This window comes from Homarus americanus, unplaced genomic scaffold, assembly GCF_018991925.1.
Source record: "Homarus americanus isolate GMGI-L3 unplaced genomic scaffold, GMGI_Hamer_2.0 scaffold5589, whole genome shotgun sequence".
Lineage (NCBI taxonomy): Eukaryota > Metazoa > Arthropoda > Malacostraca > Decapoda > Nephropidae > Homarus > Homarus americanus.
In genome coordinates this window covers 6,754,091-6,781,707 of record NW_024736650.1, presented here as the reverse complement: position 1 = coordinate 6,781,707, position 27,617 = coordinate 6,754,091, and the positions used below count along the sequence as shown (strand labels likewise).

General features: G+C 41.0%; 1 protein-coding gene across 2 annotated transcripts in view; it reads left to right on the top strand.

The window, feature by feature from the left end:
- Nucleotides 1–27,262, top strand: part of LOC121872324 (secreted frizzled-related protein 5-like) — a 52,670-nt gene extending 25,408 nt beyond the window's left edge. The window contains exons 2-5 of one of the 2 annotated variants that reach the window (XM_042375043.1): nucleotides 12,717–12,728; nucleotides 20,593–20,667; nucleotides 22,306–22,547; nucleotides 23,933–27,262. In XM_042375043.1, coding sequence (XP_042230977.1) covers nucleotides 12,717–12,728; nucleotides 20,593–20,667; nucleotides 22,306–22,547; nucleotides 23,933–24,400 — 797 coding nt within the window. In that variant the 3' untranslated portion in view covers nucleotides 24,401–27,262. The remainder of the gene's footprint in view (nucleotides 1–12,716; nucleotides 12,729–20,592; nucleotides 20,668–22,305; nucleotides 22,548–23,932) is intronic. The other variant, XM_042375044.1, reaches the window with a different exon arrangement.
- Nucleotides 27,263–27,617: the final 355 nt, after the last annotated feature.

The window sequence follows — 27,617 nt, the reverse complement described above, 5'->3', positions numbered from 1 at the left end:
TCACCACCATTACCCATGAAGACTAGGTCCCATTATAGCTGGAACCCATTAGGACTGACACCCATTAGAACTGGCACATATTACGACTGCCATCCATTAGGACTGTCACCCATTATAGGAGAAGGACCTATCATTAGTAGGACCTCTAAAGACTGGGTCCCATTATAACAAGAACCCATAAAGACGGAACCCATTAGAACTAGGACCCATTAGGAGTAAGACCTATCACTACCAGAACCCATGAAGACTAGGTCCCATAAGAACAGGAACCCATTAGAACAGGAACCCATTAGAAGTGGAACCCATTAGTTTTATCTTGTTCCTTGACTCAGTGACTTGTGTTGATAAACTTGCCAGGTACAGCTGTTCATGAAGTCACGTGATTCATTTTTATATCAACAATAGTTTATGCGTAAATATTTTATCGTCCATGAGCTGTTCTTAAGAAACGCTGTAGTTGTTGTGTTTGTTACTGTTGTTGCTATTGTTATTATTGTTATTGTTGCTATTGTTGTTAGTGTTTTGTTGTTCTTATTATTTTTTTTGTTTTGTTCTTGTTATTATCATCATCACATCCATCATCATCATCTCAATTAAAATCACTACTCATTACACAGTTTATAGATGCGTCTGAATACAAATCATGCAGACCAATTATATTTTTTCTTAAGGACAACAGAACTTAATCAGCGCTTTTCTTTTCAGGTACGTAAGGCGGGTGAGCCAGGTGAAACAGGTGTACCAGGTGAGACGGGTGTACCACGTGAGACAGGTGTACCAGGTGAAACAGGTGTACCAGGTGAGACGGGTGTACCACGTGAGACAGGTGTACCAGGTGAGACAGGCGTACCAGGTGAGACAGGCGTGCCAGGTGAAACAGGTGTACCAGGTGAACGGGTGTACCAGTGACAGGTGTACCAGGTGAAACAGGTGTACCAGGTGAGACGGGTGTACCACGTGAGACAGGTGTACCAGGTGAGACAGGCGTACCAGGTGAGACGGGTGTACCAGGTGAGACAGGCGTACCAGGTGAAACAGGTGTACCAGGTGAAACAGGTGTGCCAGGTGAAACAGGTGTACCAGGTGAAACAGGTGTACCAGGTGAGACAGGTGTACCAGGTGAGACAGGTATAATAGATCCTGTAGGTAAGTATGGTGAGATTATGTTTTGATTAGATAAATGGCCTCCAATTCTAAGTGACTTCAAGAGACTTTGTATCGTGATTTACTCCAATACTATTTGACCCCAAGTTCCCAATGGTATGAGTGACCCCAGTTGACCTCCCCCCCACCTGTGTCAAGTGACCCCAAGTCCCCAATCCTAAGTGACCCCGTGTGACTGGGACTAATTAGAACTAGATCCCATTTAATTTATTCCAATCATTTGACCCACTAAGAGATTCGTGGGTCACTTCTATTACTAAAAAAATCACCCATAGTAATTTAGTATCGGGTGATTTGTTATTGATACTGAATATTGTCGTTGTTGTGTTTTAAATCTGACTAATTATAACTTCAACATTAGTATCATTAACAGCAATAACCTAATTACTGTGCATCTATTTTTTTTAATATTTAGAACTTTTTATTTATTATATTTTTATTTTATTTTTTAGTTTTGATGACTTGTATTTTTGGACGTGCAATAATCGTGTAGAAAAAAAACCCTGTGTGTGTGTGTGTGTGTGTGTGTGTGTGTGTGTGTGTGTGTGTGTGTGTGTGTGTGTGTGTGTGTGTGTGTGTGTGTTTCTCGTTGGTAAGTACTGGGTGCAGGTATATTGCTTTCCATTCTATCTATCTGTTTGTCTGTCCGTGCTAAATGAAATTAAATTATTTAAACCTTATAAAATCAACATCTTATAATTATTAGTAAATTATAAATAAAATTTTTACCTTTTTATTATATACTAAGATACATATAATCACGGTGACGTCGTATAAATTTCATATGCATTTTATTTCATATTTTTACACACATTACAGTTCTTCAAATTTGGTACTATTTTTCATAAGTAATTCTAAGTATATTATTTCATGACGAATATTTCAGTCATAGTTAATTTTATATATACAGTATATTATTAATTATCACCTGTAATTTGCTCCTTAAAAACGTTAAATACAGAACAACTCTTAAAGGTAAATTCTTCTCACCTGAGCCAGAAGTTTTGTAACCTCTGTGACGAATGTTTTGATGGTGGGCGTCTGGCATTTTCTCTCCCTTTATTGGTATAGTTAATTTATCCGAACAATATAGAAAATAATAAATACAAACTGAATGATAACAACAATATTGAAATGACATGGTAATCCCGTTAATTATGTTTACCTGGTTGGTTAGGTTAGGTTAGTACTTTGTTTATTAGTAGTATTCATAGTGTCACTTGTAGCCTTCCCCCACCTGTCTCTCCCACACCTAATGAGGTCCTTCCCACACCTGTCTCCTACCCATACACACACGTAGTCAGGTCACCCCTTCCTCCAATTAACCTCCAGGTGTCTCCAGGTGTGTTATCTTTCACTCTTCCTACCTGACACCTTCCCCTTACTCCTTCCTTCTCCTTCCTCTTCCCACTCTTCCTCCTCCCTCCTCCCATTCCTCCTTCCTCCTCCCACTCTTCCTCACCCCTCCTCCCACTCCTCCTCCCTCCTTACTCTTCCTCCCTCCTGCTCCCACTCTTCCCCTCCTCCTCCTCCTCCCCGACAGTTAGGTTCCTCGCCCCTAAAGACCTGGAGATAATGACCGTCCCCTATTGTCATCTTCCCGACCTCCACATCAGCTAAACTCGGCACGTATATCACAACACTCCCGAGATAATACTAAAAACGACAATTAAGACTGTGTGTGTGTGTGTGTGTGTGTGTGTGTGTGTGTGTGTGTGTGTGTGTACAAGGGGTGAAAGGGTTTATCATGACAGGTAGTTAACTTGACCTCCAACACCACTTCACCAGACTTTTATTTGTGACCTTTATTCTCACACATCAAGTCCTCACCTAACCTAGTCCTCGCTAAGGTCTCGCTCGATCCTGTAAACCAGGGGTTCTCAACCAGGGGGGAATTTCCCCCCTCAGGTTTTCAGGGGGGGGGGGAACTGATACTAATATGGAAAAAATAAAGGATTTTCAGTATTATATGCATATTATTTGGAATGCACTTTTTGAGGCAGACAATCTTGGAAAGGAGGGGGAATGACATTCTGACATATGGTGAAAGGGGTGCATGGGGCAAACAAGGTTGAGAACCACTGCTGTAAACAGTCTATAAACTCCACAGTAAAAGAGAGATTCTAGTTACTCATTAATATCGAACCCAGATGTATGTTGGGGAGGTCACTGGTGCTTGGGCTGATGGGTTCGGTTAGTGGTCTTGGGACACATGGGTTCGGTTAAGGGTCTTGGGACACATGGGTTCGGTTAGTGGTCTTGGGACACATGTGTTCGGTTAAGGGTCTTGGGACAGATGGGTTCGGTTAGTGGTCTTGGGACACATGGGTTCGGTTAAGGGTCTTGGGACACATGGGTTCGGTTAGTGGTCTTGGTACAGATGGGTTCGGTTAGTGATCTTGGATATGTGGTTTTTGAGTCAGGTGTTTAGCAGGACAACCTACACACACACACACACACACACACACCTGACAAAGGAGTACCTGAGTGTCTGTGTTGGTGTAAACAAGAGAAGCATAACAAACTCTTCTCTCCTCTGTTTACAACCGTTTGTTTACAACCGTTTGTTTACACTCTAAGAAAACACACATATGTCTTTATTCATTATTTCAGGTAGATATTTACACACGATTTTTTTTTACCTTTGTTTATGTTTGTGTTTATATTTTGACGGATGTTTATTGATGTTATCTAATGTTTACGATTTATATTGGAACTTGATAGTAAACATGGGTCGTCGTGTGATGGGCTTACAGGTTGTGAGTGTATGATGTTATCTCCTGGAGTGCTTCTTAAGTGTCTGAGGTTAATGGAAGCCATCAGTTGTAAGCCTGTAATATATTCAAGAGTGGATCATGCTTCAGTAGTTCCCATTCCAATCATTTATCTCTTGTTTTCTTCTGTTGCTTCTGGCTGGGGATATATAAAGGTGTGTGTGTGTGTGTGTGTGTGTGTGTGTGTGTGTGTGTGTGTGTGTGTGTGTGTGTGTGTGTGTGTGTAAATTGTATACACACCAACCTTACATATTTTCGTAGCGGTCGTGTGAATGTTTGTATTAGAACAGCAATACTGACCTAACTTACTGGTGTGTGAAGTCTCCCACAGGTGAGGACAAGATGGTGTATTTACATATTTTTGAGACACTTGGTGGACCAGCGAATCAACAACCTCGTGCTGCTGAGTTACTGTTGTGGTTTTATAAATTAGAGATAATATTGTAAATGTTGTTATAACTCTTTGTTGTGTTCATTATCCAGTGTAAATCATTGTCAGATTCCTGTGTTAATGCTCACTTGTTGCATATGTGTAATAATTCGTTTGCGTAAATACATAATTAACTGACAGGTGTGTGCGTGTTTTAGATACATTAGTAGATGACAGGTGTGCGTGTCTAAATACATAAGCTAATGACAGGTGTGCGTGTACGGTTACAGAGTTTCGCCTTTATCGTGTCTTGGAGCCAGTAAGTTCTGTTAATGTCAATCCCCAATTTGCTAATGTGGTTCTGAGGTCTGGAACACCCCGGCACAAGGTGATGATTACAAAGGAGTGCTGGAGAGTAAAAGTCACACATATGCATTAATGTAATTCTTCTGTATATTCCACACGCTAGGTTGGCTTGGGTCGGGTTGGGTTGGATTTGAGTTGGCTTGGGTTGGGTTAGGTTAGGTTGGATTGGGTTTAGGTTAGGTTAGGTTAGGTTAGGCCACACATGACCTCCACCGAAAGTGATTGGTAGATGACTTGTTTGTTTACTTCGTGTCTCTGTTCCTTTATTGTAGATCCACCAAAATAAAGTTTTTGTCCCTGATGGCCAATCCCAATCCCTTGCAGATAGGAAGGTTTTATTAATATTCTCATAAACCCTTACTCTGCGAAAGGGTTTATAAACATCAGTACATTTAAAACCACTAGCTTGCAAAATGGTTTATCTAGAGAAGAGAAACCAATGATCTTTCTCACATTAGAGTTTGTATAGTAGAGTGTTTATTTATCTCTCTCCAGCATCCAGTGACACACACCTTGACCACTACAGCCTTCACACGTCTCTCAGTTATACCGTAGATGGTGTAAAAAGCATTACCACATTTTCATTGCTGATGATGATGATGATGGTGATGATCCTTGGTGAGACGTGAACTAAAATAATCAATACTTCTGATCTCTAAACCTGAATGTGATCAGTTTTTACTATTTATTAAGACAAAATCGAGAACCCAGGTTATCAATGGTTGATTTTTGTTGGTGTTTTTTTTTTCGCTAAAATATCCATCGTAACTATTGACGTAAGAATGTTAACTGGTTATATTTGGAAGGAGTGGCAGCCATTAACAGGTTAGCATTATCCTGAGATATTATCAATAAATAGATTGGCTGTCGCATACCAAAGGGAAAAAAGTAGAAGAAAAAATAAAATGAATATCTGAGAATCAAAAGTCCGATGTCTAGTGTTTTTTTTGGGGGGTAGGAGAGTCCAGGAGTCTTGGTATCCAGGGGTCTTGGGGTCCAGGGGTCTAGGAGTCTTTGGCTCTAGGGGTCCACGAATATCGGGGTCCAGGGATGAAGAGTGGCAACAGTAAAAAATCTTAGATCATAACAGATACGAATATTGAAATTTATGTCAGCGAGGGGCGTCTCCTTAACACACCCTGCCACACTCGTCTCTCGCCCTGTACTTGATTAAGAAATTCAATTAAGTTACAGAAGTGAGTTTATCGATATCCAATTCTCCTCTCATTACAATTTCTCGTCCTTAAGTTCAGAAACGTGTATGTTATTTTATTTACAACATTTCCATTTAGTACAACCATGGAGAAGATGTTGTGATTAAGGTTGTTAGTGAGAGGGAGGGAGTGCAGGGAAGGAGGGAGGGAGAGAGGAGGTAGAAAGAGGGAGGGTGGTGAACGAAAGAGAAGACGGAGACAGTAAGGAATAGATCAAGATAGTGTGATAACTGAAACTTCCTCTGGCTGTAGTGTGGGATAACATTGTCTTCCTGTGGTACAAAAATGGACTCATCGTAAACAAACCCCATAATCTAACCTATTAAATTTAGGGATGGGGATGGCTAGGCTAGTTTAAAGGGGGGTATTTAAGGGGTTATTAGTTTCATCTTGTTATACTAGTTAATGGGGTGAGTCTTGAGTGAGAGGTCAATGCGTCAGGTTGAGGGACTTAGGTTAATGTGACGTTGTGGTGATTAAGGAGAGTCTAGGTAAGGTAAGGTTAATGAGGCTTCAATGTTGTTGTTTATTTAACTTGGAGGGTCAGGAGGAGGGGTCAGGAGGTAGGTGGAGAGAGGGTCAGCAAGAGGGGTTAGAAGGAAGGGTGGGAGGGGGAGGTGCGAGGGATAAGGTAAGGTCGAGAAGAAGGTCAGGGTGAAGGATAGGAGAAAGGTCAGGAGGGGTAGGAGTAAGGGATGTAGGAAGATCAGGAGGAAGGTCAGGATACTACAATATCTGATCTGGGTTTCAATAGGATTCATTTTTAGATCAAACTAAGACAATTTTTCAATATCTACTTGAATAATGATATAAATTAGGTAAAGAGGCCTGATGAGCTACACACACACACACACACACACACACACTCGCTCTCTCTCTCTCTCTCGTAAGGGGGGGGAGAGAAGACCCTGGTGGGGGATGTGGGAGGCTTGACCATATAATATCGGCAGCGTCTCCCTCCCCGCCACACGATACCAATCTTCCTCATATTCTGGCACACACTTCCCCTTTGTGTTTGTGTGTATGAGCTGCAGAGGCGACAAAGGACCAGTGATGAGAGGGACACACTGCTATAGAAGAGAAAAAAATGATAGCTTCCTGTGTGGGGGGTGTATCTGCCAACACCAGCGGGGAGGTAATCAACGTCTTCGGTTCTTGCGTGGGTCGAGGAATAAGTCATCCAGATGTACACGGCCTCCTCCTGCCAGGGTGTACACGACCTCCTCCTGCCAGGGTGTGACCTCCTCTGCCAGAGGTGTACGGCCTACTCACTGCCAGGGAGTGTGCGACCTCCTCCTGCCAGGGCTGCTGACCTCCTCCTACCTGGTTGTACGACTTCCTCCTCTCCTAGATGTGTACTTATTTATTCTCTCTCTCTCTCTCTCTCTCTCTCTCTCTCTCTCTCTCTCTCTCTGAGGCAGGATCAACCTAGCCTGGCTGGGGGCGGTGGTAGTGTGTAGTGAAGATGGCAACGATAACAGTGTATGATGGAGATTATAGTGAGGGAGGGAGTATCACCATCATCATATAGTGTAGGAAACAGCATCACCATCATTATATAGTGAGGGAGGGCGTATCACCATCATTATATAGTGTAGGAAACAGCATCACCATCATTATATACTGAGGGAGGGAGCATCACCATCATTATATAGTGAGGGAGGGAGCATCACCACCATTATATAGTGAGGGAGGGAGCATCACCACCATTATATAGTGAGGGAGGGAGCATCACCACCATTATATAGTGAGGGGAAGGAGCATCACCATCATTATATAGTGTGAGAAACAGCATCACCATCATTATATATACTGAGGAGGGCGTATCACCATCATTATATAGTGTGAAACAGCATCACCATCGTATAACACTGAGGAGAGAACATCACACCAGTATATATTGGGGAGGGCATCACCACATTATATAGTGAGGGAGGAGCATCACCGCCATTATATATAGTGAGGGAGGGGGAGCATCACCACCATTATACTAGTGGGAGGAACATCACCATCATTTTATAGTAGGGAGAATGCCATCGTATATTGAGGAGGAGCATCACCCTCATTATATAGTGAGGAGGGAACTTTCACCCTCATTATATAGTGAGGAGAACGCATCACCACCATTATATATAGTAGGGAGGAGCATCTATCATTATATACTGGGGAGGGAGCATCACCATCATTATATTGTGAGGAGGAGCATCACCATCATTATATTGTGAGGAGGGAGCATCACCTACCATTATATAGTGAGGAGAACATCACCTGTTGGAGAACATCACCACCATTATACAGTGAGGGAGGAGCATCTACATCATTATATAGTGAGGAGGGAGCATATATATAGTGAGGGAGAGACATCACACCCATTACTATAGTGAGGGAGACATCACCATCATTATATAGTGAGGGAGGAGCATCACCATTCTCCACAGTAATTGAGGAGGAGCATCACCATCATTATATAATTGAGGAGGCTTATCACCACCGATATATATAGTGAGGGAGGAGCATCACCACCATTATATGAGTGAGGAGGGCATCACCACCATTATATAGTGAGGAAGGTATCACCACCATTATATAGTGAGGACATCACCGTATTATATAGTGAGGGAGGGGCATCTTACCTTATATATATTTGAGGAGAGGGGCATCACCACCATAAAGGGAGAATACCATTATAGTGAGGGAGGGAGCATCACCACCATTATATAGTGAGGGAGGGAGCATCACCACCATTATATAGTGAGGGAGGGAGCATCACCACCATTATATAGTGAGGGAGGGAGCATCACCATCATTATATACTGAGGGAGGGAGCATCACCACCATTATATAGTGAGGGAGGGAGCATCACCACCATTATATAGTGAGGGAGGCAGCATGATAGTATAGTGAGGTTATGAGTGTTGGTCATGAGAACTGTCATGCGTCGTCTTGTGTCAGGCCTCACTGCCTCAGTTGTCGCCCTTGAAGGCTCTCATGGTCGTAAGGCCTCGAAGCTCAACTTGGAGGTCACGGCGGTAAATTCATGTTACAATTTGTTGAAATTTACAGACTTGTATTATAATTTCTCGTCAACAAACTCTACCATTATATGATATCCAAAGATTACAGACTTAGTTACAACAGCTATTATCCTACATTGTTCTATGATATTAAATGATTAAACTCCCATTGTCTCAGAGATGAATACAGTATAGTGTTTGTATCAGATCATATAATGTATATGTTAAAGCTGTAGTGATTCCTTAACATGGCAGTAAGTGTCTGTATTGTGTTACCTGTACTGGCTAACTTAATTACAGAGTGTAGGTGTACTGTTCGGGGTAGGTTACAGCAGTGAGCGGCTGGCAGGGACATTACTGAAACAGGTGGCCAGACTCGCTCTCACTCTGGTTCACAGCAAACGGGTCACCGCCTCTGAACATTATTGGAACAGATGGCAGACTTGTCCAGACAACAAGTTTACTTTTACTCGTACCTCTCTGATGATGATGGTGTTGATATCTTCGCCTTGCTCTCTCTCTCTCGTATGTCACCCAGGCTGGGAGTCGTTGGCCACCTTCGTCAGGGTAAAGGTCACTCGCCCCACCTACTCATGTACTTCGACTGGTTCTGGTTTTGTCATTTATCAGTTTACTTGTGTTGATTTTGTCGGTATTGTCTCTGTAAATTTCCTCTGTTCATATATGTGATTAAACAGATTTTTCAGTCAGCTGTTGCGTGTCAGCTCTGTCGTTTGCTATCAAGAAGATGGCTATAGGGAGCTGGTAAATGACCTCTCAAAGCCGCCATAAACGTTAGCCTGACCTTATTATCTAAACTATATGATCAACACCCTGAGCTCTCAGTATTTATTTCACTGCATCCTGTACAACTAGTTGGCAAATAAGAGTCTGACCGAGCTGCAGTACTAAGTGGCATCCCGCAAGGTAGTATATTAGGTCCTATCCTGTTCATTGTATACATCACTGATTTGCCTGATTGTATCCTGTCGTGTGCAACTCCTCGCTGACGATACTAACATTTTCCGGCGTATCCAGTCTGCACAAGTCAAGACCAAATTCACCTTCAAGTGGATCTGTACATCGTCTAGAAGTAGTCAAGTACAAGGCTACTCAGGCTACTCCATCTTCACCCAGATAACTGTAATGTTTTGTTTATTAATGAACTGAATAAATTGAATTAAATGGAAGAGAAAAAGTAAAAGACTTGAGTGTGATGGTTGGCAGTAAATTAGTGTCTGGAGATTATAAATATATAGAGTCAAGTTGAAGATAACGAGCTTAACTGAATATTGACCTTCAAAAGACGACTACAACAGGATAAACATTAGTCATATCAAGATGCAGTGTACAATAACAAAGGTTCTGTGTTAATGTCATAGCCTCACCGATCACCCCTGCTTTAAGCCCTGCCATTGTCACTCACTTTAACGAAGATCTGGTCACACAAGCTTGACCCCATACAACCAGAATGAATATAATTATCATACAGAAATACGGAGGAAAACAAAATTCTGTGTATGTTACCTGTAAATTAAAAATGTAACCTGTATATACTCAACGAAGGTCAAACATTAATAACAACCGCAATAAATCAGTGTTATATAAAAAAAACACAATTTTGTATTCATCCAAGTTGTATGTTTATGTGTGTAACTGAACTTTAATGGCTTATAATATATACAATAATACACTAAGGTTGTATTAAAGATAAACTGTGATAAAAATATGATACGTCTTTCCGTCTCTCTGTGTATAAAATAATTTCCTGTTTTCTTTCATTCCTTTTGTTATTTTTCCTTTCATTTCAACACATTCTCTCTCTATCTCCATCTTCTCATCTCCTGGGTTTCCTCTCACACCTTATTTCTCTCTCTCTCCATTTCATCTTATCCTCGTCTCCTCTATTTCCTACCTCGCTTTCTTCTCGTCTTCTCCATTTCCCATCGTGTTTCTTCTCTTGTTTCCGCCCACACACACACACACACGGTTGTTCTGTCACTCGTGTTGGCTGATGCAGGATAATAAACGTGATGTAGGAGGAGGAGGAGGAGGAGGAGGAGTGGGAAGAATAAAGAGTAGAAGTAAGAAGAGGAGGAGGAGTAGGGAGAAGAGGAGATGGTGGAGGAAGAAGAAGACGATGATGACGAGGAGAAAGAGGGCGAAGCAGAGAAGAAAAGAAGAAGAGGAGGAGGAAGAAGAAGAAAAGAAGAAGAGGAGGAGGAGGAAGAGCAGGAGGACCCTTACTGCTCTCCCGCACCTTCAGGATATTACTGCCTTATCTCTCCAGGGTGTTGCTGCCTTCTCCCCGTCTCTTATCTCTCACCCCTCTCACTGCCCCCCCCCCTCATTCCTTGTCGTCCTCCAACTGTTGTCCTCCGGCTGTTGTCCACTGGCCGTGTTGTCCTCCGACTGTGTTGTCCTCCGACTGCCGTGTTGTCCTCCGGCCGTGTTGTCCTCCGCTGTGTGTCCTCCGTGTTGTCCTCCGTGTCCTCCGGCTGTTGTCCTCCGGCCGTGTTGTCCTCCGTGTTGTCCTCCGACTGTGTCCTCCTGTTGTCCTCCGACTGTGTTGTCCTCCAACTGTTGTCCTCCGACTGTGTTGTCCTCCGGCCGTGGTGTCCTCCGGCCGTGTTGTCCTCCGACTGTGTTGTCCTCCGGCCGTGTTGTCCTCCAACCAAGGTCCTCCGGCTGCAGCGTGTCCTCCGGGTCGTGGTGTCCTCCGGCCGTGTTGTCCTCCAACTGTTGTCCTCCGCCCGTGTTGTCCTCCGACTGTGTTGTCCTCCAACTGTTGTCCTCCTACTGTGTTGTCCTCCAACTGTTGTCCTCCGGCCGTGTTCTAACACTAGGGTGAAATACTACACATTTGGTTTCTACAGAATACCAGGACTTACGGTCAGAATGTTCTTGTATTCTCGTACATTGTGTGTGAATGAACGGAAATTCCACACGGTTGAGGGAAACACGATGTGATTTTACCTGTGTGTGTGTGTGTGTGTGTGTGTGTGTGTGTGTGTGAGTGACTTTGGTCTATGTTTCTGTTCAGTTAAATTATTGTTGTGTAAAAAGGTGTAAAATTTACATCTTTTTACACCACTGTAGATGGTCGGTACACCTTGCTGGCCCGGGTGTAGCAGAGAGCCAGCCAGGGTGATGGTGGCTTAGTGGATTGTCGTGTAGCCCGCCACTCTGGGCTCTGGCTGCTGGTAAACACATTGAAAGGACCGAGAGTGAAACATGTCCAGAGTGCCACCCATGGTCAGAGTGCCACCCATGGTCAGAGTGCCACCCATGGACCAGCCTACAGAGGAAAGTATCGGTAAAAGAGACATAACTGTTTTTTTTTGGTATTTGATGATGAATTTATTTAAGACTAACTTACGTACGAAATATAGTGTTACTTACATAGTCGTCATGATATATGGAACAGTGTGTGTGTGTGTGTGTGTGTTGTAGCAGACGATCCCTGGTGTCTTGAAGCCGCCAGTGTTGGTCATCGTCTGGTAGAGCGTCAAGGGAGTCATATTTATCAACACTAACAGCTTATAGCCCAGTATACAGTGACATTTTTCTGGAAGTAAGTGAGAGAGAGAGAGAGAGAGAGAGAGAGAGAGAGAGAGAGAGAGAGAGTAACGTATGTGTCGGAGCTAGACGCTGGCCGCTGCACTTGCCAAGCTAACACTAATTGTGAGGCCATATAACCCACGTTTTAACCTGTTTATGACACAGCCTCTTACACGCTGCGTCTGTTTACACACAGTAAGGGTCAAACAAGCCATAACAGTTACTAATTATGTTTTGTTTCGTTTCTTTACAGAAATTGTGCAAGGTGAGGGTGGAGCTTGTTAACCCGGTAGCGGCATCCTACTAGCGCCTGACTCACAACGGCTCCTGGCTAACACTGCTGCCCGCCGCCGACACCTGCCGCCCCGCCCCGCTGCCTCACCTGCCCAGCAACCTACCCTCTTATCCTCCCCAAGTCTCCTTATCCTTCCCTAGTCACCCTTACCCTCCCCTAGGGCACCCTTACCTTACCTTATCTTAAGCTTCCCAACTTATATCAAATTCGTCCCAGGTCCCAGGTCATTCTTACTCTATTGAAAAGTATCCTCACTTTCTTCTATTAAATTTCCTCTCATCACACCACAAGGACTCTCCCGAGGTCCCCCATACTGTCCCCAGACGTCCCTTACTCTTCATGGACCTCCCTTGATGGACTGATCAGATGGGCGACAGTCCAAGTACTCCCAAACCCGCACCATTAGGATTGGGGTTTAATTCTAATGGTACCGTGTGTCCTAATCCCAGTGCATCCCGAGATTATATTTATTAGGGTTGGGGTATATTGTGTCAGCGGCCTTTTTGACCTCCAGCTCCGTTCTTTACCATTTATTTGACCACTGTGACCTTGTCTATCCCTGACCAGCCTGATAGTCATCATTTTGAGGATTCTAAACCAATCACCCTCCCTCCCCCTCCCTATCCCTTACTCTCCTGCTTTTCCAGACTGCCCTGTTCTTCTTTCCCATACCTCCCCAGGTTCACCAAGGGTAGTGGACCTGATCCAACTCACCCCTAACCTCCAGCCACCCTCCATATCCTACCTTAATGACTTACCTTAACGCGGGAGCTTCCGCTAACACTGCCCTCTACTACTTACTATTAATAAATAACTTCCATTAAATGGTAATGATGAACACATATATCCTAATTATACTATAAACACTTATTAGTATATCAAGGGTAAGGATAATAGGCTTGGCATAGAGGCAGACTCACAATCCTTCATCGTGACTGGAGGAGGTACAGAAGGTGGGTCTTCTGCTATAACCACTTCCTCAATCCCCTGCCTCGAATTCAATGGCTGGTTAAAGAAGCTCTGGTCTTGATATACTTTAACCTAACCATTAAGACAGGAGGTAAGTCCCTGTCCTTATTAACCAAACTAATGGTTATGTTGGGTGTCTATTTAAGACCAAGGACCACTTAACTTACAACAAGAAACAACTGCAGAATATAAGTGACTTGATCGTTTAAATGTTGATGTTAAGTGTAAGTAAATCTTTCACATGGCTTCTGTAAACAATGAAGATGTATATTCTACTTTCGATAAATATGTCTTTCTGTAACTCTTATTCTAAAAAAATCAACAGATAAACAAAATAATCGATTTAATAACTTAATAATTATAACAAAATTATTCAGGTGTATTAATTATCACCATCACTACATGAACGTCTTGGTGTTGACAGTGTATCAGGTGTAAGCTACACAGGGTCACACCAGCTAAGTGTACCCATGGTTTGTGATCGTTGTACAATTCTCCCACTCTTACCCTGACCTCTTAAAGGTCACGGCACCACTGTACTGTCAAGTCTGATTACTGATGTTGCTAAAGAAATTGGTCAACATTAAGAGAAAAATTTATTCTAAAAAACACATAAATGACCTCAGGTGATAGCGATAATTAATGAGTTATTCTCGTAATTATAATGATCCACAATTAGTTCTTCAGACACCTGCTAATAGAGGAATCAATGAAAGACTCGATTTAAGATGTGATAAGCATATATTAATGTAGAGTATAGATTCAGAGGTTCATATAAATTGATATACATGTGTGGATTTTGAAAGAGCATTTGGTATAGAGTAAAACGCAGTAAACTTATAGACGTATTAGTGAAGTGGGCGTTAATGACGTCTTGTTGGGCTTAAGTTAGACAGGGAGTAAGACAAGGTTGCTTACTGTCTCCATCTCTGTTTAACATTTACAACCTAAGTGTAAACAGTGATGATGGAAATGACAAAAATATTCTTATTCTTTTGTTGTGTTATGTGTTAATGGTAAAATAATATCAGTATTCAACATGTAGATAATACTGATTCTTCATGTTGACACTCAAGAGGCTTTACAAAAATAGGAAAAATGCGAAGAGAAGGGAGGTAAGAGTTAATGCTGTAAATAAAAAATATGGAAATCCTAAAATGAAAATTATGGTAGACAAAAGGGAAAAATAAACATTGTATTTGAGAAGTACTGTTGTGGTAGCTTTAGTCACAAGGTAGGGGACTTGCCTGGCCAACTCCCCTATACTCAACTATATAGGCTAACTAGCCCCTCATAGTTCAAAAAGCTGTAAGAGTGTGTCAGTACATAATGGTCACCTCCCCTCCATGCCAAGACTTCCACGGAGCCTCCCAGTGATGAGCCGTGTAAACTGGACCTCATCCTGACATCGGCTAAACTACAGACGATCTCGGAGCAGGTTTGAGACTTAGAGGAGCAGGGATCATAGCGTGTGGAGGTACCCTGATAATCAAAAAAAACCTTGGCAGGGAGTTCAACCTAAGAGGGGTATCTTCAGCGCCAATAGCCACCACTGCTGCCTTATGGGTACCTACGCAGGAAGGAAAGGTTCATGGAAGGATAAACCTGGACGACAAACCCACCACATGAGTGAGGAGAGGCAGCACCATGGACGATGATTACAGAAGCTGATATAATGCCACACCACAGACAAGGAATCATAACAGAGAGACACCTACTGTATGGTCGACTAATCTCAATGTGGCGTCGATGACAGGAGGGAGAATAGAGATGATGAAGAAGAGAAATCTGGCAGAAGAGAGAGAAAGAACACTAGAAGCTGGAGTGAAAGATTAAATGTCAAAAACTAAGACAAAAAGGAGAGAAATGAATAACTACAGTGTGGTTATTGATCAAAAGAGAGGATGTGGGTATACTGCCTGGGGTTAGAAGCTCACAAGAGGAGAAAGAAGCATTAAGAGATAGCAATCATTGGGGGTAATGACTGGAACGCCTATGTGAGAATGAGTCAGGTTGGAGATGACGAATCAATGGGTGATTCTAGTAAGGGCATGAAGCGTGTAGGTAGTAGTAAACATCTTTTAAAAACGGGAACCAAACAGTATACTAAAAGGTAAGGGTTGGACTGGGAATAATCTTGTAATTGTTAAGTACAGAAGTGATGAAGGGAGAGACAATGGAAGCTGTCGAGGGGAACACAGTGCACCCCAGCTTAAGCCATGAGTGTCTGAATCAGCTTAAAGAGGGAGAACCTTGATCAAATGTAAACAGAAGAGTAATTAGGTGAGAAGTGTAGTGACGTGAGGGAGAGGTACAGGGAGGAAGTGAGGGAGGAAGTGTAGGTGAAGTGAGGAGAGGACAGTGAGGGAGAGGTGTAGGGAAGAAGTGAGAAGAAGACAGTGAGGGAGGAAGTGAGAAGAGGACAGTGAGGGAGAGGTTTAGGGAGAGGTTTAGGGAGGAAGTGAGGAGAGGACAGTGAGGGAGAGGTGTAGGGAAGGAGTGAGGAGAAGAGAGGGAGAAAGGGAGGACAGAGTGGAGATTGAGAATGAAAAGTCAACAGCAACAACATTCAAGGAAGAATTTGTAGGCACGGGTAAAGTATGTAGCCAAATATCAGGAAAAGTCATGAAAAGTAAAAATAAACAACAATGGAACACGGAAGAAGAGCTAGCAAGTAAATAGAGAAGGGAAGTAAGGAAGAAATAGCAGCAATGAGACAGAGATATAAAGAGAGAGAGAGAGAGAGAGAGAGAAATAATGCAACAGAGGAGGCAGTAAACGTAGTAAGAGTATGAGATATAAAGAGAAATCCGAGAAAGGTTCAAGGAAGACGAAAATAAACCCCAAACATCATCTATAAAGAACAATGATAAGGTAATTATTTCAGGAATGAGAGAGAGATGATTGGAGTTTGGAAGGAACATTCTAAAGACCTTACGAACTACCAGAGGCCAAAGGAGAGAAATACATACAGAGGGAAGAAGAGACAAACGAAAATAACAAGAGATGAAGTGGAGAGACATTTAAGAAGATGAAGAGTAGAAAGAAAACTGAGGCAGATGAATTGGTGGAGTGAATGATGCAAGCAGCTGGGTAATACAAGAGTTGAGTGGTGCAGGAGGCTGAAGATTTAGCAAGATGTAAAGGTATCATCTTATACTCAGCCAGGCAGTGTTGGTTGTGGATCTTAGATGTGAGAATTAGTAAGGTTGTAGAGCAGAGGATAGCAGAGAGAGCCAACAGGGAAAGGTGTTCAGGTGATGGGCTATTCAAAAGTGTTCGTATAGATACATCAGGTTGCTCTCAGACACACCTAAGTAGACCTTGAGTATATAATTGATTTTTTTTTTACCTCCGTTACATAATTTAGTGAGGGTTACTACCGGCAGGTGCCTTTAATAACAAGTACTCTTTGGAGTGCGGCGGCCGAGTGGACACTGTCCTCGCCTCCCGTCCTAAAGGTCGGTGGCTCGATCTTGGGGCACTCCTAGTCCACCCAGCTGTAAATGGGTACTTAACTTTACAAGATGGGGAAGTGGAAGCGATCGAGTGCAGTACCGACCATGGTGTCTCCTTGCATACTTAAAATTTATTATATATAGTGTGTGCTGCACCCAAACATTTCGAGCATCGTAGGAGATCGATACACTGTCTTATGACGATGAGTTCCTGTGTGTACTGCAGCAGGAGACGACGAATGCTGTGAGGACTCCATATTCTTGACGGAGGAGTAGGAGGGAGAAATCCACAATCTTCGTGTAAAGAATAATAGGAAACGAGACACAAGAACAGGAACCTCCCAAGATCGAGTAAAATAAACTGGTCCTACATTATACAGGCTTAAGACCACTAATCAAGCAATAACTGTGATACAAAGAAACAGATGAACCTCGCTCAGTTGATGTTCCTTACCTGTCAGTCTTAACATCAGGTTTGGGAAAACATGAACTTGAGACCAGAGGCGGTGGACCAGCACAGAGAGTTAGTGTGTACTACTCGGCTGCTAGTCCTCTGAAAGCTTTAAATAGGAGATAGATTAAAAAAAAAAAACATTTCAATTAACACGAGGAATGGCCATAGTGAACAGTGTAATAAGTTAACAGCAGCCACAAAGAGGCAAACAAATTATCGGTAAGTTGAAGTGTTCTTTGCTGGCCGCCATCTGACCTGACGATGGTAAACTGTGTAGTGATATGAGACAAAATACCTCAGGTATAGTAAACCGAGAAGATTCTAAATTGTTCTTCTCGTATTTAAGAACGATGAAAACTGTTGTAAACTATAACTAAAGTAACCAATATCGTAGTGGCGCCACAGAGAACAGCTTAAGATCTCGTAGGGGAAACTATCGTGTTATGATGTATTACTGTGCTTTAACAACTGACTTTAATACGATTAGGCCAGGTTAGTACATACACTAGCTATCAACAGGTGAATATTAAAAGGTCTACTGTATAGCTCTTTTGGTATTCAAGTACCTGTATGTTGTCGTAGTGAGATAATGATTAATTGACGATCACTTCAAAGATTACTTATTATTATTTATGTCAAGTGAAGTGTTTTAAACTAGTGTATCCATATAATTTTATTGCTTATTTTCACGTGAATTATTTTGCTATATTTTTTATTTTTTGCTTTAGATGATTCAGTTGATGAGGTTAAAATCTACGGATGGACAAACCTCAATGATGTAAATATATATTTCTGCCTCAGTGATGATCATTGGAAGTGAATACTACTGATAAACTGTAAGATACACAGGAACACCACCAACACTGACTTACACCCTCCTCCCTCCTCTCAACACTGTCTTCCTGGTGTTGGATTCTGTTGAAATTCAGGATCTAATTAACTTGAAGGATTTAATCTCCTTCGACAAACGTAAACATCCTCGAACCTCAACTCTTGATCAGAAATTTGGCTCTTGAACAAATACAAACAAGAAAGAAGTTATTTCGCTTTTTTTTTCCTCATGACTTGTCCAGTTATGTATGAGGACAGAATATTGTAACCGACCTAACACAGATTCTAGTGTCAGTGATATATCAGTGTTATATCGCTGTGTGCCTTATTACCGTAGCTTATCGTCTGCCTTATACTGTGTCCTAATACTATACATCATCACCCCAGTGTATTATTTAACGAACATAAATAAATTGAGGAACAAAAAATACGTCTATTACAGGATTTCCCTTATAAATTATAGTTATTAACAACATTACTCTTGTGTAGTGATCACATTACCGTGGATTACATGTTGACTTGTCCACCCCGTACGACCTGCCATTGTTTACGTGAAAATTACTGCTATTTACGAACCATTTTTACAAGATAATTCCGAAATTTATTTGTTATAGGCGCTTAGGATGGCAGTGTCAATATGTTTCGTCTTGGTACTGTGTTTGGTTATGTCATGGGGTCCTTGTCAAGGGCTTGGTAAATATTGTTAAGAAGATCAGCACACGTGAACGATTGGGTCTTTGTGTTGGCTACTCCACGTCTTAATGCCAACTGATGATTAAACATACGATTTATTCCGTGCTGTGTGCGGGGAACAAATATGCGTTAAGATATGAGTAGCAAAGAGAAAATAGGAACAGATTCTCTTCATACACGAATTAACACAAGGAACATACATACTGTACATACACACTGTACATACATATATAAAATATAATAATATAATGGTTGCCCCTCGTGTAACGAGGATGGCCGGCCTAGGGCCACCTTGGCGTGAATTTGTTTAAGGTATAGAAGCTGTCGCCAACACAACCACCACACCCTGAGTTAACGAGTTGCATGACCCGGTGTCAAGGAATAGTCCGAGAAGACCGGACAGCTCGCCAACTGCACTGGCTAACCATTACCCCGGAATACGATCCGCAAATCGATTAACATTCAGGCTCCCAATTACTGCTGGGTAGACAGAGGCAAATGGCGTAAAAAAACTTGCCCTTAGTTTCACCCTGCCCGGGGATCGAACCCGGTTTTACTCGCTTTCGAGGAAAGCATGCTGACCATTACACCACAGGTCGTCATACATACATACATCAGAAGATTTAATACATGAGGCTACTCTTCAATACTGTATCTTCTAAGGTTACGTTTGTATTTTACTCACATATTGAAAACAGTGTGACCAGACCAAGCCACAGTACCTAGGTGAGCTACAGTGACTGATGGAGAGAAGGTGTGAAATTGCTTCTAGTTTTTTGACTCGGTGTTGGATGAGAATTAATCTACCCAAATCACAGTACTTATACATTTTCTTCACTATGGACTTATATCAAGGTCGTAAGATGGAGATACAGGGAGGTGGATCACATTGGTTGTCCTCACTACTCAACCCTGATTTAGTCATAACCGAGTGACCATCCTTGTGGGTCTTGAATCTCATTAAATACTAAGGAACATTTAACTGTATATTACGACACATAAATATTCCCATCGCTCATTATATTTACGTAATTTTAGTAAGTTTTTAATTTTTTTTACCTTATTAAGCATTCAGTAACAGGATATCTTTCACATGATAGTACGGCATCAGGATCTTGGCATGGGTGAATGTATGGAGTGTTAGAGTATTGTAGTTACACACATTTACCTCACTAAACCTCAATGTTATAATCTATAATACTTCTGAACACCACTGTATTATATTATTAAAGGATACCGGCATAGAATAGTTGCTACCATTTCCAAAAAAAAAAAACACGACAGTACAATAAATTATCCCCAAAATAAATAATTCACAGATAATTTGCTAACTTTTTCAGATCACTATAAATGGCTTTTGTTTTGTTTTTATTAACACCTGGTTGAGATGAATGATTTAACAATATATTATTTTTTTCTCGTGATGTAGATGGAGAGTGTCCAGCATGCAGCCCTGTGGAGACGTATGAGAATATTCTGGACAACTACTGCAGGGCTGACCTAGGTAAGACCAAGACCTCACCTTAAGAACACGATTTGACTGAGATGTGAGTGACATTGACCCCTTATAGATGACCTTACGATACAACAATAGAGTCTCTTGTTATTTTGAGCTGTGACCTTATGACCTCATGATGTTTTGACTGAATTGTGAGCGACCTTGACCCCTCATAGATGACCTTACGGTGTTTTGACCTTGACTATGTAGAACTTTTAGAACTTAATTGTTTTAGGCAAGTGATATAGTGAAATGTTCGTGTCCAGGAAAAAGTAGTAAGATATGTAGGGTGAGTGTTACAAGGAGAAAGCGAGAGGGTCAAGGTGAAAGTGAGAGGGTCAAGGGGAAAGTGAGAGGATCAAGGTGAAAGTGAGAGGGTCAAGGGGAAAGTGAGAGGGTTAAGGGGAAAGTGAGAGGGTCAAGGGGAAAGTGAGAGGGTCAAGGTGAAAGTGAGAGATACAAGGGGAAAGTGAGAGGGTCAAGGTGAAAGTGAGAGGGTCAAGGTGAAAGTGAGAGATGCAAGGGGAAAGTGAGAGGGTCAAGGTGAAAGTGAGAGGGTCAAGGTGAAAGTGAGAGGGTCAAGGGGAAAGTGAGAGGGTCAAGGGGGAAAGTGAGAGAACCAAGGGGAAGGTGAGAGATGCAAGGGGAAAGTGAGAGGGTCAAGGTGAAAGTGAGAGGGTCAAGGTGAAAGTGAGAGGGTCAAGGGGGAAAGTGAGAGGGTCAAGGGGAAAGTGAGAGGGTCAAGGGAAAAGTGAGAGGGTCAAGGTGAAAGTAAGAGGGTCAAGGTGAAAGAGAGAGGGTCAAGGGGAAAGTGAGAGATCAAGGGGAAAGTAGAGGTCAAGGGTCAAGGTGGTGAGAGGGGTCAAGGTGAAAGTGAGAGGGTCAAGGGGAAAGTGAGAGAAGGGAAAGAGAGGTCAAGGTGAAAGTCAAGAGAGGAGCCCAAGGTGCAAGGTCATGCAAGGGGAAAGTGAGAGGTCAAGGTGAATGAGAGGGTCAAGGTGAAAGTGAGAGGGTCAAGGGGAAAGTGAGAGGGTCAAGGGGAAAGTGAATCCAAGGGAAGGTGAGAGATGCAAGGGGAAAGTGAAGGTGAAAGTGAGAGGGTCAAGGGGAAAGTGAGAGGGTCAAGGGGAAAGTGAGAGGGTCAAGGTGAAAGTAAGAGGGTCAAGGTGAAAGAGAGAGGGTCAAGGGGAAAGTGAGAGAGTAAGATATTTACCTGTGCATTTGTATTCAGATTTGTATGATAGATCTATATACATTACTTCAGTTTGTTCAGGGGATAATAATTTCAGTGCTTATATTTAATCCTTTGAGTACGATGACTTTAATGCCTTACAGTACAATGTTATCGTACTCACGGTAATAAGTCATCGTACTCAAGGGGTTAAGACATTGTACATACATAATGGGTTAAATCATTGTACGTACTCAAGGGGTGACGATATTTTGATCAGGGATGAAAATTCATAGTACTCAGGGCACTGGAATCGCACCTAAGGATTTAAAGCAAGATTTCCATGTTATGTGTTAATGCAATTGATGTTAGTATCTTGATGTTGTGTATTGGTGCAAATGATGTTAGTAACTTGATGTTTATGTGTTAATGCAATTGATGTTAGTATCTTGATGTGCATTTGTTTTCCACAGTCGTTAAAACACGGGTGAAGAAACAGCGCAGATCACAGCTGGTGGTGAAGAAGTCTCGACGTGTGTACAAGAGCAAGCCTTTGGAGGAAGACAGAAGAGCTATAAGACGCCTTCGTTTTTCCCTGACAGAGGAAGCCAACTGTTGCACCATCCCCGCCTCTAGGAAGCCTTACCTCATAATGGCTCGCCGCGAAGGAGCAGTATTTATACCTACGTTCGTCATGCCCTTCAAGAAATCAAAGGCAAGTTATAGAGAAGGTCTTGATCCCCTTTTGTCAGAATTCTCTTCACAAGGGGAGGACTAATTATACTGGATATTAACAAGCTTTAAAACATGAGTAAATTTGAGGAGTTAGTAAGGAAAGGGAAGGGGGGGGGGAGGCTGAGTGCCTTAGAGTTACTTTTAATCATCATTGATCACGTTAAGGACGATGGCTTAATCACTCCATGGGCTGTTGTCTTGAGTATTTCCTGGCTCTCAATATCCTCTCTCATAACGTAACCTAACAGTAAACTAACCCAAGTAACTTTAAGGTTTATCCACTATAAAACTCCCTTATCAAACGGTGCTTGGTAAAAAATCGTGTGAAGAAACCGGGGCCTTGGGGGTACTGCCTCAACGGTAAAGAAAGTGTCGATGAATCCCTAACTGAAAACCAGTGACGCCTCAGTGTTAAGACTCCGCTGATGGAACTGTGACCACATGCTTTATTTACCTGATGCTTGGAGGTTTTAAGAAGTTCTTATCCTAAATCTATTCATATATAATGAGGTTTCATTGTTCCTTGACCAAACTGAGAAGAAACAAACCATTTGAAGAGTGATAAAGTAGACCCGAGTCACTGCATCCCGTTGGTGTTGATGGATGGTGGGTGTTACTGCTTCTGACCAGTGTAGATGCTTGAAAATATCAGGTCACTCAGATATATATATATATATATATATATATATATATATATATATATATATATATATATATATATATATATATATATATATATATATATATATATATATATATATATATATATATATCAACAGGGAACTTAAACAAGTTCAAAATGTTGTGTTCAGTTTGGGGGAAGTAACATTAGCTGTGATGGTGGATGCATGCAAATACAGCATTTAATAATCTAAAAGACCAAATGAAAAGACTTTAACTTACAATGTGGAAAAAAAGGCTCCTGAAAGGTTTTATATTGCAAGGATTATTGTCAGATGCGTGAACACTTTCTGTAGACACCAGAAAGAGGTGGGACGCGTTTGAAATGTGGTGTTGTAGGGGATTGCTAAGAATGAGCTACACTGACACGAAAACAAATAAAGAAGTGCTAAGATAAGCCGAGTGGATCACAGTGTCATTTGCCAATTTTTTAAGCTTACATCTTCTATCTTACAATATTTTGGACATGTCAGCTTTCTTCATTGGTGATACATTCAGGGTCCATCTAGAACTCTTTTATTTTTCTCCTTTCAAATAAAGAATAACACAAAAATAAACGCTTTATATCACCCACAAGAAAATATAATAAGTTTGTCTTGATAGCTATATTCATGTGTAATTGTAATGTTTTTCTTTGTAATGAACATATTACAACTTCCACTAATAACATTATAATTTTTACAGCCATTGCGCAAAGCTCTAAAGGTGTTCCGACATGGCCTGAACTGCTCTGATCCCAACCTGATCACAAGTAACCTGGAACCGACATCACTACCCGGGGAGAGCCAACAAAACCCACGCCAAAGTGGCCGTCGTAAAGGCCGCAGCAAGAAGTGCCTCAAGGAATGTCGCAAAACCTGCAACAAAAGATGCAGGAAGAATCGTGGTGACATTTGCAAGAAAAACTGCAACAAAAACTGCCGCAAGAATTGTCGCTCGAACCAAAATTCTCGAGGCCGAAATAGGAAAGGTGGTTCAAATCAGAATCGGTCTCGTCCTAATGGTAACCAGAGACCTATTCCTGGTGTTCTGTCTCCCGATGACATTGCCAGTGAAATATCCAATTTTGTCCCAGCCAATTTTGATCATCCAATATCAAGCCAGGAAGGCAACCCAAATATCCAAGAGGCAGCGCATGGAGAAGAAGAATAAATGAATTTTCAGAAGAAGCGAGAAGCCATGAGATATATACTTCGGTTGTGGGGAGAGATGCAGCAGTGAAGACTAGGCTGGGTCACACCATACAACCAGTGGTGCTCAAGCTCACAGTCTGTTACTTAAGACAATGATAAGGCAAGAAGCGCAAGTACATTTCTGTTGTGTGTAATTTTATATTAATGTTCTAAGAGTAATTATTATAATACTTCAGTAAGAGGCTTGTGTGGACATTTGTGTTGCTGAAGTCCTCCCAGTTAAGGTCATTCATTCATCATTGTACTGCATCTATACTGTACTTTATGCGAGATGAAAAACCTACATTTTCGAGAATTAGAAAATGAAGTTGTGACACACACACACACACACACACACACACACACACACACACACACACACACACTTAACAAAAATTTTGGAAGAATTGGTCCAAAGTTTTGATCAGTGTAGTCAATATGTCATTAAGAATTGACCCGGTATACAGTAATTATGTTCCCTTTTCATTAGTTTGTACTAATAGAAAGATACCTGCAACACATACTAGACAACACAATATGATAATGTATTAATGGAAGTATTCAGAAGTTTATATAATAGATACTGTGCCATACCTTATTATCTTTACTCTTTTAGTATAAAACATAATTTATATAATAGGGATATGGCTGAATATACATTTTGCAAGTTTGTTAATTCCGAAGTCTGTATAGAAATTAATGAATAAACAAATGACTGATATAGCAAGTGCAAATGTCAGTGATATATACTGTTTATGATAAGTAAATCAATACATGTACATACTGAGGTACAGGTAAAGGGACCTCTTATACTTCAAGACGAAAATTCATTCTTGCATATATCATTAATAAAGAAATTTCACTCATAATTAGTAATTCCTGTCATACATTAATTACATTCGAGTCAACAGTACAGAGTTAAGCATCTTGGGTTCTCATACTCATGTTACAGCGCATTAATACAGGTTGTTCAGTAAATCACGAGGCATTGCTTCAATCTACACTTAGTTAATGAATTACTATGGTACTGTACCATCTGACTCTGTCTCTACTGTGATGCCAGAGGATTTAGCTATGATTTATTGACTGTATATGGACTGGTATATTCTCTGACATCTACATAAACTAGAATTTGATAGTTTTTTTTTTTAGGCAGGTGTATACAGTACGCTGGTCTTGTGATAGTTGTACACACAGTAGACATTTGTTAGGTACAGTAATAGTTTAGATGGAGCAAGACTACAGCTGCTGGGATATAGAGCACATCATACATTAATATACATGATAGGCTATGTATACATCATCCCCCCCCAGATAATATCCAATAGATGAAATCCTTATAAACTCCCCGTAAACCATTATTGGAACATTAACCATTGTTGTAGTTCATGTAGTGCTTCTGTGAGTACAATACTGTTTATAATGCACACTCAATGGCTTATGCACAACTGAGCACAATAATATTTATAAAATATTTGCATTTATATTTTAACAAGTTGAGGTAAGATTAATATTTACAAGACACATAGAAGTAACTATAAGGAGGATTGAGAAAGGGGGTTAATCTTGTTTAGGTAACACTCAAGTCTCCTTTACTGTGCACTGGTTTACTCACAAGGAATTCTCTCTTTATTTTTAACATATTAAATGATTAATATATAGACTAATGTACCAAAGAAAATTTTAATGTTGTCTGAGAAATTAACAAACAGACAAAAAAAACAAGATTTAATTCATTATATTATAAACATTATCAAGAAATATTCAGTTCAAAGTGTAAACAAGTATTTTTTTTCGACTTAAACTTTACTCTGGGGTTTAAATTTGAACATGTATTGTAATATTCATGGATAAGAGTTTCTTCAAGATGTTAATACAGTATTTCCTTCGAGTAAATACAGTGAGTGATTTTCTCAAGGTCAGTTGAATGGAAAATAATAAGCCATTGTTTTCTTCAGTTGGTGTACTATACAACGGTCATGTTAGAGATAAAGGGATATATTTTCAGTTACTTATAAGACCATGAGATGTTTATTAACCAATGATTTCTTGCTGACTGTCTCAAAAAAATAAAGAAAGTATTTTATGATGACCAATCAAGTGAGAAACTCCTAAGAAAATCTACCCAATGCTTTTAAGACTGTACAGGATATGTTGTCATCTGTTGGTATTAAATGTATGTTCAGTTGCAGACAAAATTCTCTGAACACTTAGCAGGTACATTAATTGGTTTATATCATACACTATGTTGGAACCACAATAAGAAAAAACATAGAATTTTAATCACCCTCACCTAATGATCCCCAAATACTAATATATCAACTGCTGAGCTTCCAGGAAATTTGACCTCAACTTTACATTCACTGTGTTATATATATCATCACTTGGTCATTCATTATAAACATAACGTATAGCCATTAGGCAACCCCATACCCCTGATAGGTAACGATTGTGTAAGTGTATGTTTTGTAATAACTGAGCATTGGTTACCTGTGGCAGCAACATCTGCTAGAATACGTACAGGTATAGGCATTCTTTATGTCTTCCTTGTGTTTAAGTCACTGCATTAGTAAATATAATGTAAATTCTTGTCATACATAAAAATAAAACACATTTTTTCCACCAGGTCACCTATGTAACTTAAAATATAGATGTATTATAATAGGTATAATTTGTACCATACTAAATACACATACATGCATCTGCTAGTCACTGTCCACTGTTCATGTAGTTGAAAAGAATTGAAAAGATTTTTTTTTTATAGAGTTCATTTAGGTATATTCTGCAGCTCATATTTGAGTTGTGTGTTATCTGTATGTTGCATAAAACTATTGAACACCAATGGTTGTTTGATATTCATCTATGATCATATACTGTATGGTACAAGTTACCTAGTGTGGTGCATGAGCTGAAATACAGTATATTCATCATAATCTACTGATCTCACTTCACTTCAGCATCAATGATCCTCATGACACAACACAGATCAACTGGAAATTAGGGACCCCAACTTATTTCACATGATCTATCTGTGATTCTTCAAAATGGGACACAAGTTCTGCAGGTGTGATAACAGGGAGATCCGTGTCTTAGAACAATCTGCCAGGGAGTGTTGTGACGGCACCGAGTGTGAGCTCATTCAGACCAGCCTTGACCAATACTGCCGCAGGTACAGATACACTATGGAACAGAGATGT